We start from the raw sequence: 15,048 nt of genomic DNA, 5'->3' as shown, positions 1-15,048 counted from the left end.
CAATTCCCAGCTTAAATGTCACCTTCTGCAGAGCACCTCCTAATCTTGTTACCACGAAAATTTCACCATTTAAGCACCATCTTCCATGACTCCGCCCACCTCCCATCCAAAGCACTTTTTATTAGCCTGTTTTGATACTTATAATAACTCTTCATTATTCTTTGTTAAACCATGAGGCTCTAAAGGGCAGGAATGAGATCTAAGTTATCTCTGCATCCCTAGCACTAATAAGGCCTCACTACATGTCTTACCAGGAATAAAATTTGACTAGTGTCAAACTGATACCAGGAATCAACAGAAATAGATCTGCTTCTCTCTTCTTCTCAAGAATCTCCTCAACAACCAGAAGGAAGATGGGCTTCTGCCAGTTTTCCAAATAACCAAAAGTTGTAAAATGAATTTAAGTGTTCCACAGACTGAAACATCATTCCCTCTTCTTGTAACTCTCATGATGCTTCACATAATACTTTGTAAGAATAACCAAGGCCTGGCAGGAGAAATGAACCACAATAACTATATCCATTCTCTCCAATTCATGTGACACAGTGAAACTCTAACCTCAATCCTCCTGCTTTGAGGAAGTTCTCGCAGAAGGATTTTGCACAGTTTCTTGCCATGTCATCATCAGCTGTGGGCATGAGTTTGGAGCTTAGAACCTTGAAAACAGATAAGCACAATCAGCTCAACATTTTCAGCAGAAATGACTCCTTCACTAAGTAAAACAACCCAATAACTCAAGTCTGAGTCTCATTAATTGCTGCATACCGTCTCCCTCCCCCACCCCCAAAAGGAGGAGGAGGCTGATATTTCACAACTGAAGCAATCATGTTTTCCAAGCTCTATTTAGTTAGCAAGAAAAATCTGTTTTGTTGAAGAAATGTGGTGTGTTCTTTTCATGAAATCGGCAACGGTGGATGCCTTAAGAGCAGATAACATTATATGATTTGCTAGACATGTTTTTGAAAAAGATGAAGTTTCATAAAATAGCCCATTCGTTAAAAATGCTAAATGAGCTCTCTAATAACGACTCTGAAACTCCTATTTATTGAGCACATACAATATAGTAGGCATAAGAGGAGGTTCTTACATGCATTCTCTCTTAATTTCACCATGCATGGTGTGTATTTTACTTTACAGGTAAAGACCTGAGACCCAAAAGGCCAAGTGACCTCAAACCTGCATGTGCCTTCCTCCTAAATCCTTCCCCTTTTATGGCACTGACATACGTACCTAAAGGAAAGCTTAACTGAAAATTCTGGTATGACAGATAATCATTTCAAATAAATAACCAAACTACAGTATAAGACTTAGTAATCAACTGCTTATTTGGTTAGGATTTAAAAATTAAAAAAAAAAAAAAAAAAGAATCCACTGCTTCAGTCTCCTCAAGGTTTTAAAAGTAGATACATTCGGGACGCTTGGGTGGCTCAGTGGTTGAGCGTCTGCCTTTGGCTCAGGGCATGATCCCAGGACTCTGGGATCAAGTCCCACATCACGCTTCCTGCATGAAGCCTGCTTCTCCCTCTGCCTATGTCTCTCTCTCTCTCTCTCCCTCTCTCATGAATAAGTAAATAAATCTTAAAAAATAAAATAAAATAAAATAAAATAAAATAAAATAAAATAAAATAAAATAAAATAAATAAAATAAAATAAAATAAGTAGATACATTCAAGATCCTTTTCCATTCTAGAAAATCTGTTTCTAGGAATCCATGGGTTTTATGTGCATACATTTTTAGTGTGAGATTTCTTTTGTACATGTTTTCTTCCTAAAGTGCTCTTTGGGAAATATGTTTGTCAGCCTTAGATTATGAGCACTGCATGGGAGAAAGGCACCCCTCTGCTTTTCTAACCCTTCCTGTGAGTTGACAGCCTCTTACATGTATTCCCCATGCTTAATGGACAGCAATTTAGTGAAGATGGAAGATTTCTTCAACAGAACAGGTATTTGGAATAACTACTTTGAAGCTTCCTAGTAGGCAAACCTAAGTTGAAGCCTAAAATGCAAAGAAATTAGCCTTTCAGGGGTCAGTTAAATTAAGTGCTTTTTTAAAAAAAGATTTATTTATTTGAGAGAAAGAGAGAGATCACGAGTGGGAGGGGCAGAGGGATAGAGAATCTCAAGCTGACTCCACACTGAGTATAGAGCCAGATGTGAGGCTTGATCTCATGACCCTGACATCACAACCTGAAGAGTCGGGACACTGAACCACCCAGGCACCCCAAAATAAGTGCTTTGGAAAGTGTTAAGTTTTCCTAATGCTTTGTGCTGTCTAAAGCAAAAAAAAAAAAAAAAAAAAGAAAATCTCTCAAAGGAATTTCTAGTTGTTCAAAAGTACTGAAATTGTGTTAGAGGTACTTTACTACCATTGTCTTTTCTCTGGCTCTAAAATAATGCAATCTAGGTAGTTGATGACAACCCAGACCCACTGTTGGACCATTCTGTTTTTCTAGGTGCTCTCAAGTGTGTGTGTTAAGGTTTATACTTTTTAACTTTTTAAAGACAATCCTTCGAAGGCAAATGACAAATCTCACAGGTACTGTAAAATTTATAAGGTTAAATGGCCAAAAGTTTTCCGGTCATTTCTGCCTTGGAATATTGGAATACTTTTAAATGTCCACATTAAATAAAGACATGCCTTATTTTAAAAACATTTGCTCAATATTTTCTCCTTTTGAACCCAACACATTTTTTCACAAGAATGCTTATTTTAAGGCTACACAGCTTGAACACACAAGTACCAAGTGATGCAGACAAATGAATAAATATAATTACATACTCCAAATGAGACTACCCAGATGAAATAAAACTTGGGGCAAAGCAAAATCATTCAGGGCTTTATTTTCTCCAGACCTAAAATAGCAAGAGGGTGTGACTCCTCACCCTCCAAGGGTGCTCTACCTGCTTACCCTCCCCTACTGTCTTGTTGCTACTTTGCTTTCAGGACTCAGAGTATGCAGCCTCCCTTCTGTCTTACTCAAGATTTTGGAGCAAATATCTTGTCTTTTCAATTCTTATCCTTTAACTACCACAGTAACTTGCAGGCATTAAACAGTTAGTAAATGTATACTGAAGTAAACCTATTAGTTTAAAGCTACTTTTTGGAAAGAAGGTAATAAACTATTCTTTTGCTTAAATTCTCCAACTAGTTTTTTTTTTTTTTTTTAAGATTTATTTATTTATTCATGAGAGACACACAGAGAGAGAGGCAGAGACGCAGAGAGAGGGAGAAGTAGGCTCCCTGTGGAAAGCTCGATACAGGACTCGATCCCGGATCTGGGGATCATGCCCTGAGCTAAAGGCACTCAACCACTGAGCCACCCAGGTGTCCCCTTCAAATAGGTTTTAAACTTTTTTTTAAACCTTGAAATAATAGAGTTAATGTATTTCCTAACAAACTCCTCATAGTTTCATTTATAATAACAAATTACAATAGTTTTTTTTTTTAAAGTTAGGACACATTTAATAACAAGAAGGCTGAGGATAACAGCTTTATTGGGAGGGACTCACTAAACTTCCAGAGGAAGATATTGGCCTATCTTACACTACATAAGGCTTCCTCATTATTTATTTACATGCTGCTTTGCAAGTGTAACAGTGTGCATAGGTATAAAATGAAAAAAACGAGCCTTTTCTAAGACCAAAAAAACAATAAAATGTTTCTGTTTATATTGTTTTTTATTTTTTGAAAACTAATGTTTCAGAGATCATCTAATAAAAATACTTATCTCTGACATCTAAAAGCACGAATGTGCAAACAAAAACAAATCTCTCCAGATGAAATGAAAAGAAATGAGGCTTCTTACTTCTAAGTTGTAGAGCACTCTGAAGGTGGACATTCCTGGAGCAAAGGATCGAAACAGACTTTCCAAGATTGAGCTGGCGCTTGGCTGATGCTGCTGCTTGGAGGACAGGGATGGAGACTTTGAGGATTGAGAGCTCGTGTCAGACAGTAACGTTTTCTAAGGTTTTCAAGAATGAAAACAAAGGATGTATGTGTTAGAAGCACACATATGAAACAAATCTCAGTGTACACTCTAATGTTCTTTTCCTCTTTAATATAATCCACCAAGAGAATTTCCTACAAATGAAACTTAAGGACACATCGCTTGGTAATTATTAACAAAACACTGAATTCCATCACACACACTCTAAGTGCTCAACAGCATCCCAACCCTACAGGAATGCAAACACGTCTGAGAGTGTCTTCTTGGTAACACTAGCAAGGTTGTCTTGATTTGTTTCTGTGTTTAAAAGTCTAAAACGCTAAATACTGATAATTAAATTATAAGCTTGTGGAAGTGAAAGTTTTGAAAATGTTTTTAGCTAGTAATAATAATATGTTTTGTAATTACACTAGTTTTCTTCTCCCTGCAATAATTTAGCCATGTATTACAAGACTATGGGATGACATAAACTTCAACTGCTAAAACATAAATTTGTACCTTATTATTTTTTTAATTTAAATTCAATTAGCTAACATATAGTACCATCATCAGTTTTAGATATAGTGTTCAATAATTTATTAGCTGCGTATAACACCCTAGTGCTGGTTACATCATGTGCCCTCCTTAATGTTATCACCAAATTATCCCATCCCCCGACCCACCTCGTGCCTTAGTTCTAACAACTCTGTTCTACATGAATTATTCTGAGAACATAGCTAAACAGTATTATAGATAGAATGTAATTTCATTTTTTTATTATTTTACTTATTTATTCACGAGAGACACAGAGAGAGAGAGAGAGAGAGAGGCTGAGACACAGGCAGAGGGAGAAGCAGGCTCCATGCAAGGAGCCCGACGTGGGACTCGATCCTGGGTCCCCAGGATCACACCCTGGGCTGCAGGCGGTGCTAAACCGCTGCGCCACCGGGGCTGCCCTAGAATGTGATTTTAATATATAAAATTCTTGAGAAACAACATTCTAGAAATTAAAATGAATTTATCAACTGTGGAAAAACAGTAAATGAGAATATAACTATGCAAGCAAATCAAACGCAGGCAATGATCACATTCTGAGAGGCACTGTGGCAGAAGAAAAGTTTCTCCGCTGAATCAGGGCGAGAGTCTGATCCTGGACGAGACACTTCATCTCTCTGGGTTTCAGTATCTTAATACAGAACAAGGAGAACATGGACATCTATGATATTAAACGCTTCCTGATTCTAAATCTGATGTCATTATTGACTTTAGGTCTTTTAAAAGGCAACATGAACTTCTGATTTCCGTTTACAGCAAATGTATTTTTCTAAAGCAGAACAATTATGGGAAAGATGGATCATATCTCCTGAAATTGATTTCAGGTTTTAGTTTTACTGAATCATGACACTGAAATTTCCATGTCACTTAAGTAATTATCCAAGATACTCATACCTTTCTTCCTAAGGAATCAAGTTGATCCAGGGCTTCCTGAATGGCTGGGTCAGTGGGTATCAAGAGCAGAAGCTTTCGTACTCGTAGAGTTATCCTGAAATTTGTCAAATACAAATTTTTTCATGTGACCCAGTTTTAGTAACAAAGTCATTTGTTCTTGACAAATGTAAAGTAAAAATGTACTTGGTTCCCTAACCGTAAGTAACTTTCTCTTTCAAGCTTCAGAAACATTTATATTTACCTTGGCTCCTCCAGATTGGCAAGCTGGTAGAGCATGTCGAACACATTACATACAAGTGCCATTACAACACCAGGGAGGGATTTCTCCTGAGAGAAAACAAAACATAAATACAAACTGACAAAAGAATTTTCTCCTTTTCTAACCAAACATGCCAACAATAAAATCACTAGTTCTGAAAGGCTGGCCACTACAAAGCTTGAGGGGAGCAGCATGCTCCCCTGCACTAAAAAGCAATACCTGGGAACACAGATTGGTGGGACTACTACCTCCCAGCATCCCTGTTACCTGGGCTCTCTCCTATCCACCTGCTGGTGAGGGGCAAAGGTGCCAAAAGCAGGCAGTGGAAGAAAGGTAAAATGATGGGCAGGTCTAATTAACAGAATGGAGAGCAGACACCATTAAAGGCTGATCACAACTCGTCAGGAGCAAACAAGGCAATGACAGATTTAAAAGCAAAATTAAAGCAGTATATATGTATATATACACACACACAACAGGTAGGAGAGACTTAGATATGATTAAAATACTATTTTCTGGTTATAAAGAAAAGAAACTAGATGTCACTATAGAATGCCATTATACGAGGGAACATTTTAAATAAATCCAGGATAAATATGAGACAATTTGAAAATGTTAAGCTTAAAGGTGCTATGTATACTGCATACTGCAGACATTGCAGATTTGCTTCCAGACCAGAGAGATAGCAAATACTATGAGTCAAATGAATTTTTTGGTTTCTCAGTGTGTATAAGTTCATAATATAGTCTATTAAATGTACAGTAGTATTAGGTCTAAAAACCAATGTATGTGTCTTAGTTAAAAAAGGACTTTATTGCTAAAAAATGCTAATCAGCATCTGAGCTTTCAGTGAGTCGTAAGCTTTCTGCTGGGGAAGGAGCTTGCCTTGCTGGAGATGGCTGCCAACAGATGAGGATGCCAGTGGTTGTAAAGGCTAGTTGTTGCTGCAGCAATTCCCTAAAATACGGCCACATTGAAGTTGGCTGCATTGATTGACTCTTCCTTTCATGAACCATTTCTCTGTAGCATGTGATGCTGTTTGACAGCATTTTGCCCACAGGAGAACTTTCAAAATTGAGTGAATTCCTTCAGAGCCTGCTGTAGCTTTATCAACTAAGTTTATGTGATATTCTAAATCCTTTGTTGTCATTTCAACCATATTCACAGCATCTTTACTGGGAGTAGATTCCAACTCAAGAAACCACCTTCTTGGGGTGCCTGGGTGGCTCAGTCAGTTAAGTGGCTGCCCTTGGCTCAGGACATGATCCTGGGGTCCTGGGATCAAGCCCTCCATCTGGCTTCCTGCTCAGCAGGGAGTCTGCTTCTCCCTCTGGCTACTGCTCCCCCTGCTTGTGCATGTGTACACTGTCAAATAAATAAAATCATAACAAAAAAATGTAAAGAAAAGAAACCACCTTCTCTGCTCATCTATAAGAAGCAACTCCTCACTTGTTCAAGTTTTATCCTGAGATGATAACCCCACAGTCCCACCCTTCAGGCTCCATTTCTAGTTCTCTTCCTCTTTCTACCCCATTGGCAGTTACTTCCTCCCCTAAAGTCTTGAACCCCTCAAAGGTGCTGATGATGGATGGAAATCAACTTCTTCTAAATTTCCTGTTCATGTTGCTATCCTGAACTCTTCCCATGAGTCATGATATGTTCTTAATGACATCTAGAATGATGAATCCTTTCCAGAAGGTTTTCAATTTACTTTGCCCAGATCCATCAGAGGAATCACTATCTATAGCACTTAAGGCATTAGGAAATGTATTTCTTCAATAGTTAGATTTGAAAATTGAAATGACTCCTTGATCCATGGGCTGCAGAACAGATGCTATGCTGGCAGGCATGCAAACAACTTTCATCTCCTTGTACGTCTCCATCAGAGATCCTGGGTGACCAGGTGCATTGTTAATGAGCAGTAGTATTTTGAAAATAATCTTTTTTCCTGAGCAGTTCTCAAGAGTGGGTGTAAACACTATGCTGTAAGCAGATATGTTGTCATCCAACTATGTTGTTCAATTTATGTAGCACAAGCAGAGTAAATTAAGCATAATTCTTAAGGGTCCCAGAATTTTCAGACTGAAAAAGAAGCATGGGCTTCAACTTAGAGCCACCAGTTGCACTCTCTTCTAACAAGAGAGTCAGCCTATCCTTTAAAACTCTGAAGCTAGGTGTTGACTTCTCTGTAGCTATGAAGTCCTAGATGGCATCCTCTTCCAATAGAAGACTGTTCCTTCTACACCAAAAATCTGTTGTTTAGTGCAGCCACCTTCATTATTGATTTGAGCCAAAGCTTCTGGATAACCTGCTGTAGCTTCTACACCAACGCTTGCTGTTTCACCTTGTGATTATGGAGATAGCTTCTTCCCTAAACCTCAGGAACCCACTTCTGCTAGCTTCAAGCTTTTCTTCTGTAGCTTCTTCACCTCAGTCAAGCCTTCACAGAATGGAGAAGAGCAAGGCATTGCTCTAGCTCAGGCTCTGGTTTAAGGGAATGTTGTGGCTGTGGCTGGTTTGACCTATCCAGACCACTCACCCTTTCTCTATGTCAGCCCTATTGCTGGCATGGAGAAGGGTTTTACTTTCTTATCATTTGTGTGTTCACTGCAGTAGCATTCTTAATTTCCTTCAAGAACTTTTCCTTTGCTTTCACAACTTGGCTAAGCGTTTGGTACAAGCAGCCTAGCATTCAGCCTATCTCAGCTTTTGACATGCCTTCCTCACTATGCTTAATCATTTCTAGTTTTTGATTTAAAGTGAAATGTACAACTCTTCCTTTCACTTGAACACTCAAAGGGTTATTGATTGGCCTACTTTCAATGCTGTGGTGTCTCAAGGAATGGGAGGCCTGAAGAGAGGGAGAGAGATAGGGGAACAGCTGGTTGTGGAGCAGTCAAAACACATGCAACACTTACTAAGTTTGCCATCTTATTTGGGCGCACTTTGTGATGTCCCAAAATAATTATAAGAGTAACATCACAGGTTACTGACCGAAGATCATTATGACAATACAATAATGAGAAAATTTAATAAAATATTGCAAGAATTATCAAATTGTGACACAGAGACACAAGATCAGCAAATGCTGTTGGAAAACTGGCACCAGTGGACTTGCTTGGTACAGAGTTGCCACAAACCTTCAGTTTGTAAAAACACACAACCTGCAAGTGCAATGGGTGAAGGCATGCTTGTGCATTGCTTCTGTTGTTGATTAGCTGTCATAATACTATTCTGAGTGGAATCTTCCTTAAATTCTTATTGTTTTTTTTTTTTTAATTTTTATTTATTTATGATAGTCACAGAGAGAGAGAGAGAGAGAGGCAAAGACACAGGCAGAGGGAGAAGCAGGCTCCATGCACCGGAAGCCCGATGTGGGATTCGATCCCGGGTCTCCAGGATTGCGCCCTGGGCCAAAGGCAGGGGCCAAACCGCTGCGCTACCCAGGGATCCCAATTCTTATTGTTATATAAGTATAGTCATTTAAAAAGAAATAACACGCTAATACAAACCCATTTTTGAGACCTATAGCAAGGTTATGCTAAGTTTAAAAAGCACAGTACACAAAGATGTCATACTTGGGATTAAATCAACATATACAAACAACAAAAAATCCTCGTAAGTTATTTGAATACCTTTACACGAGGTCTGGTGTGATCTTTCTAGACTGTTAAGAGCTAAGAAGCAGAACCAGTCCCATGAGTTCTGTACCTCTGGTGCCAAGCTCCATCCTGACACAGGGAGGGTACAAAGTAAACGGGCTGATTCATGAAATGACTCAACAAATACTGACAAGTAAGCCGCAAAGGGAAGTAAGAAGCAAAGGGATGGGGTTAAAATTTTAAATAGGATGGCCAAAGAAGGCTCATTGAGAAGGCAACATTTAAGTGAGAGCTGAAGAATGTGAGAGGGAACTGCCTGGATACTAGGGAAGAACAGAAGAACATTCCAGACACAGGGAAAGGCAAGTGCACAGACCTCACTGAGTCTGAGGACCAACACAGAGGCCAGTGTAGCCAGAGCAGTGGAAGCCAGGGAGGGTCCCAGGCAGGGACATCAGGGAAATTCCACGAGGGCCCATGCAGTCAGCCCTCTAGGGCCCAGTGGACTCTGGCTCCTACTCTGAGTGAGATGAAGGCCCAGGAGTGTTTGAGCTGGGGGAGAAGGGGCACAATGTGGCTGCTGTTTAAAAAGATCACAGGATGGGACTCATGGTTGGTTCAGGCTTCTATCTTCAGCTCTGGGCCTGGTCCAGGAGTCCTGGTATAGAGTCCCACATTGGGCTTCCCTTGAGGAGCCTGCTTCTTTCTCAGGCTATGTGTCTCTGCCTCTCTCTGTGTGTTTCTCATGAATAAATAAAATCTTTAAAAAAATAAAATAAAAAATAAAAAAATAAAAAGATCCCAGGCTGCTGGGCACCAGACAGAGACTGAACTGGTCTAAGGACACAGCCGTGGGGGCAGGCAGGCACTGCTCAAATACTCCACATGTGAGGCATGACAGCTGCCTGGACTGGTGTGGAAGGCATGGAGGCAGACCAGAGTAGCTAGATTCTAGACCTATTTTAAAGGCAGAGTCAAAGATGTGCCAGACTCGCTTGGCTTTCCCCCTTGCTTTCTGGCTCCTCCCCCACCCCTCCTCTTCACCCTCGATCCCTATACAAAGGGGCTCCCTGGCTTGATCCTTTGAGCTCTCCTCTGTCTACGCTTATTCCTGTGTGAGGAACCTCATCAATCAGGACTTGTCTAGAGGAAATGACCCAGTCACCCAAGTCTATATGTGCCAAAGGCACGAGCATGAAGCTTACTCAGTTCTGACTTATCATTGGACTATCGCCCCATACCTGTTCCATGGCGTAAGAGGAGCTGAAGACCCCACTGCTGCTGCTGCTGGAGCTGGTTGAGGAATCCGCGGAGCTCCCGGAAGGGGTCCCACTGCCTGAAGTCTTCACTGTGAGGATCTGTTCATCGGAAAAGCCCAGCTGGTGGAGGAGCTTTTGATCTTTATTCACCGTCAGCTGCAAAAAGTGGTTTCTTAATGACCAGGGGAGGTGGGGAGGAGGACAAAGGTTCGGATGTCTGGCGGAAAGGCCACAGATGGTTGGCTTAAACCTACCAGACTATCGTTGGTAAATATCTGTATGTTGTCCACAGGTGAGCACAACTGCTTGGCTATCTTCCACCGCACACTTCCTATGGTCTCATTACTGTGAGCCTGCATGATAAAATGAGACACTGCTGTGAGGATGAACTGGGTACCAGGTGCTATTCCACAAGCCAGGAACGCAGCAGAAAACCTACATAAAAGATTCTGGGAGGCTCCCCTTCTGCAGTAATTATACATCTGCTTTCCCACCCTGTCCTCGCCATCTTGCATGAATCAGACCTTAAGTCCTGCTGTGGAGCCTCCACTCTCTCCTGTTCTCTCTGTGCTCCATCACACCAGCTACCCTGCCTGTCACTGAACAAGCCATACAAGTCCCACAGCAGGGCCTCTGTCCCTGCTGCTCCCTTTGCTTGGAATGTGCTTCCCCAGAAATGGCCTCTTGTCACTTCATTCCATCTTTGTTCAAATGTCACCACCTGGGCAGCCCAGGTAGCTCAGCGGTTTAGCACCGTCTTCAGCCCAGGGCCTAATCCTGGAGACCCGGGATCAAGTCCGACATCAGGCTCCCTGCATGGAGCCTGCTTCTGTCTCTGCCTCTTTTTTTTCTCTCTTTCTCTCATAAATAAATAAATAAAATCTTTAAAAAACAAAAAACAAATGTCACCACCTCAGAGAGAACTTCCCTGCCCATCTTTTTATATTTCACACATACACATCACTCTCTACTAAATTATTCAGCTTTATTCTTACTTATTCTTCATAACACCCTTTGCCACCTGATGTTATATTACATGCTTACTTATGAGACTGCTTATACCCCATCAGTTGCTTTTCGCTGCATGTCTTTTGTCTAAATTTGTGGACCAAACAGCCTGTAGAATAGTTGCTCATGCAGCTATCCCAACTCACAGTGCTCTTGTGAAAGTAACAAGAAGATATGAGAATGGCTCCAGGGCTTAACGTAAACCTACCTCTACAGTGAAGGTATCTTTGGTAGATTCATACGTAACATTGAGAGTTAAAAGATGTCCATGAAATGAGGCGCCGTGAGGTAGAATAGTTCGTGGAACAGAGTAAAAATCCTTGAAAAAAATACACATCAAACAAGTCAGGTGCACAGCATCATTGTTAGACTTCACACAATGCACAATGATGACAAAGTGGCTTTAAAAAGAGAGGCTTACCTCGATAGTGATCACATAGCGTTCTGCCAGAAGCAAAAGTCTCTCGATTATTACAAGTTTAGTGGATCTACGGATTCAAAAAAAATTTTTTTGAACGTATTTGAAATGAATTGCTCGATTCCAATCTGCTTCATCAGAACCACAGAGTCAGCACTCACTGGTCAAAGGCTGACATTCGCAAAGACTCAACTATCCCCGTACCCAAGGGAGAGACGAGAGACGGCTGGACCAGCTTACAGCCATGGCAGCTGACACCCATGGAGTCAGGAAGGACAAGCCAGCCCCTGCATCTCCGCGTTCCCTCTCCTGTTCTGCCCTCTCTTTTTATACAGCTATTCCATATATAGGGGACCTGGGCCTCCAGGTCCATCATTCCACCAAGAATGAACTATCAGTAAGCCTGAGTCTCATCATCTTACAATGAAAATATGCCACATAATTCAGTAAACACATGGACTCTCAGAAAATTCTGAACTGCCTAAAAATCAGAAGACAAATGCAAACCAGTAAGCAGACCACCAATAACATCTGCTGTTTTAATGAGCCAGGGAATGAGGAGGAAGCAAAGGACAAACAATTGTTTATTTGGTTTAAATGAACATTCTGTATAGGTAAAACATAAAAGGGTAAGAATTTATTATCCCACCAATTTTCAAAGCGCTTAAGAAATCACCATACATCAGGAGACAACCATCTCTAGGACAGGCAACATATGGCAAGGAAGTGTGTAGCTCTAGCACATCTGAAAATGAGACCTGAGGTCCCTTTTGGTCTTAGGGAATATTACTTATTATCTGAATTCATAGGACTCTGACATCCAGCAGCTTATATATTCACAGCTTCATATTTTATAAAAGAGAACATTACACGTGTTAACATCAAGAGATGAAAACCTAAGTGCCCGTAATTTAAACATGTGCTATTCCAGAAAGTCTAGGCATTTCAAATAGGGATATTTCTAAATCTGAAAAGGGTACTACTATTTTCTAACAATTGGGTCTGGTTTGCTGTTAGCAGAATTTTCACTATAAAAAGAGTTGGTTAAACACATTTTAATAATTCTGTTAAATATATTTAACAGAGTTCTAAATCCTTCCAGGCTATGGGCAAGACTAGAATTTGATACTGAGATAGAAAATCTTTAGGAAATATCTCAATGCTATAATAAATGAATTGTGCCTCAATAAGGAGTTAAATCACAGACACCACTGCAGAATACTGTAGGGCTGAGAGAATAATTCCTCTTCCTCAAATGATGGAACAATGATGGTCATTGGGAAGTTCTTTCAAAACCAGAAATAAGATCAAAGATAATGTCCTGTTTCAAATGCAACTTTGAAACTATATACTCCTATTAACAGTATTTAGAGTTTATAACAAGAATGGTTAAAAACTATCCTGTGGTTTTGCTCTGTAGGCATTCAAATATGAACTGATTCAGAATAAAAATCACTTTAAAAAGACAGAAATGAAAACCACATTTCTTTAAAGATGTTGCAGTTTGGAAATCCCAATTCAGTAGTTTAGAAGTGCATTTCTATTCTGTTTTTTCAGACAAATGAATCTTTAAGGACCTAGGCACAGAGGTGAACTGCATCTTATAAACATGTAATTAGGAATTCTTAACACACATTCTCAGTGAAAGTCTATTTGACTTTGTGTGGGAATGCAAAAGTTGTGTTACTGTTCTTATCACGAGCTGAATCTATAATCACTTTCTGCCATTTTAACCATTTTTCGTAAAATTTTATTTTTAAGTAATTTCTACAGCCAATGTGGGGCTCGAACCTAAAACCCCAAGATCAAAAGTCACATGCTCTACCAACTGAGCCAGACTGGCACTCTACTTACTGGCATTTTAAAAAGAGGTCCGAGAAGGCTGAGTTTTATAGGCATCTGTCATATTAATAATACACTGCTATACAGTACTCAACTCATTTTAAAAAGACAAAGAATGTGAGGTATTGTTTTGATTCCGTTTCTATAAAGGAAGGCTTTAAAAAGAAAAAAGAACTGTAAATAAAAATAAATAACATAAATGCACGCATTAAGACATTCCAGAAGTAGAGACAACCTGAGCACCCATCACTAGAGGGCAACACAGTAAAACCCTGTTCTGAGCACCTGCCAAGGTTTACTGGTTGTACACTGCTTACTAAGAATGAAAGGCTTGTAAACCTCACAGGAGCATTTGAGTTCCTTCAGTTTAATGTTTCTAAATATTCATCTATGTTCCTTACCATATCAAACAACTATAGCAAACAATGAATTCAGATTTCACTGATAATCTGAAAACACTAAACACGAGGTAAGAGATGTCAGTTCCAAGTCTGAACACAAATTTCTGGGGATAAGTTTCTTATTAAAAATTATTTTGAAAAATAATTTAAGTAAATATTTTAACTATGATGATATTATAATGCATAATTTTAATTAACCATCATCTTCTATTTCATTTTGCTTATGCTGTTAAAGCCCTGGACTTGGGTACAAGGAGAAAAGTTAGGTCTAAGTAAATATTTCAAATATTCAAATATTTCAAAAAAAGGGAAACAAAACAGCAGAAGTTGTCCATTAGGCAGGGAATCAGGGAGAGCAATACTTGGGTGGTGGTGATGATGACATACAGATCCTCAGGGAGAGTATAGAGATTTGGGGAAGTACGATGGGGACGTACAAATTTCTCAGGATATGACTATCTGCAAAAATTAGGATATAAAATGAGGAAAGCAACAATTGAGACATCTTCAAAAAAAGCAACCAGTTTTTTTTCATATATATATGTATCAATCTGAAAAAAATTTATATATATGTGTATATATAGATATATATAAACACATTTTTTTCCCTGCATCATGCAAGTGTGTACTTTAATTTCTGCACACTTACCTATATGGAGACTGAACTGATGTTGCTACAGTTGGCATAGCAGTTGCTGTAAGCATTTTAGTTGCTCTAGTCACAGCATGCGTCAGAGTGGGGCCACCAAGTGCTGAACTGGCTGCCTGTGAAACAGGAAACAATCATTCTATATCAGGGTTTCTCAAAACCCCAGCCCTATTGTGATCTTGGCCCGGGAACTTTTTGTTCTGGAGGGTGTCCTGCACTTTGCAGGATGTTTGGC

At 39.7% G+C, this 15,048-nt stretch overlaps 1 protein-coding gene across 1 annotated transcript in view; it reads right to left on the bottom strand.

Moving 5' to 3' along the window:
* The window catches only part of USP24 (ubiquitin specific peptidase 24), a 137,026-nt gene that overhangs the window by 55,563 nt on the left and 66,415 nt on the right, over positions 1-15,048 (bottom strand). The window contains exons 24-32 of the mRNA XM_038537424.1: positions 14,814-14,929; positions 11,925-11,991; positions 11,712-11,822; positions 10,750-10,848; positions 10,478-10,651; positions 5,617-5,702; positions 5,376-5,469; positions 3,807-3,962; positions 559-656 (exon numbers count right to left, since the gene is read on the bottom strand). Of these exons, the coding sequence (XP_038393352.1) occupies positions 559-656; positions 3,807-3,962; positions 5,376-5,469; positions 5,617-5,702; positions 10,478-10,651; positions 10,750-10,848; positions 11,712-11,822; positions 11,925-11,991; positions 14,814-14,929 (1,001 nt within the window). The remainder of the gene's footprint in view (positions 1-558; positions 657-3,806; positions 3,963-5,375; positions 5,470-5,616; positions 5,703-10,477; positions 10,652-10,749; positions 10,849-11,711; positions 11,823-11,924; positions 11,992-14,813; positions 14,930-15,048) is intronic.

Source organism: Canis lupus, chromosome 5 (assembly GCF_011100685.1).
Source record: "Canis lupus familiaris isolate Mischka breed German Shepherd chromosome 5, alternate assembly UU_Cfam_GSD_1.0, whole genome shotgun sequence".
Lineage (NCBI taxonomy): Eukaryota > Metazoa > Chordata > Mammalia > Carnivora > Canidae > Canis > Canis lupus.
Note: the sequence above shows the minus strand (reverse complement) of the source record. Positions and strands in the feature narration are given on the sequence as shown.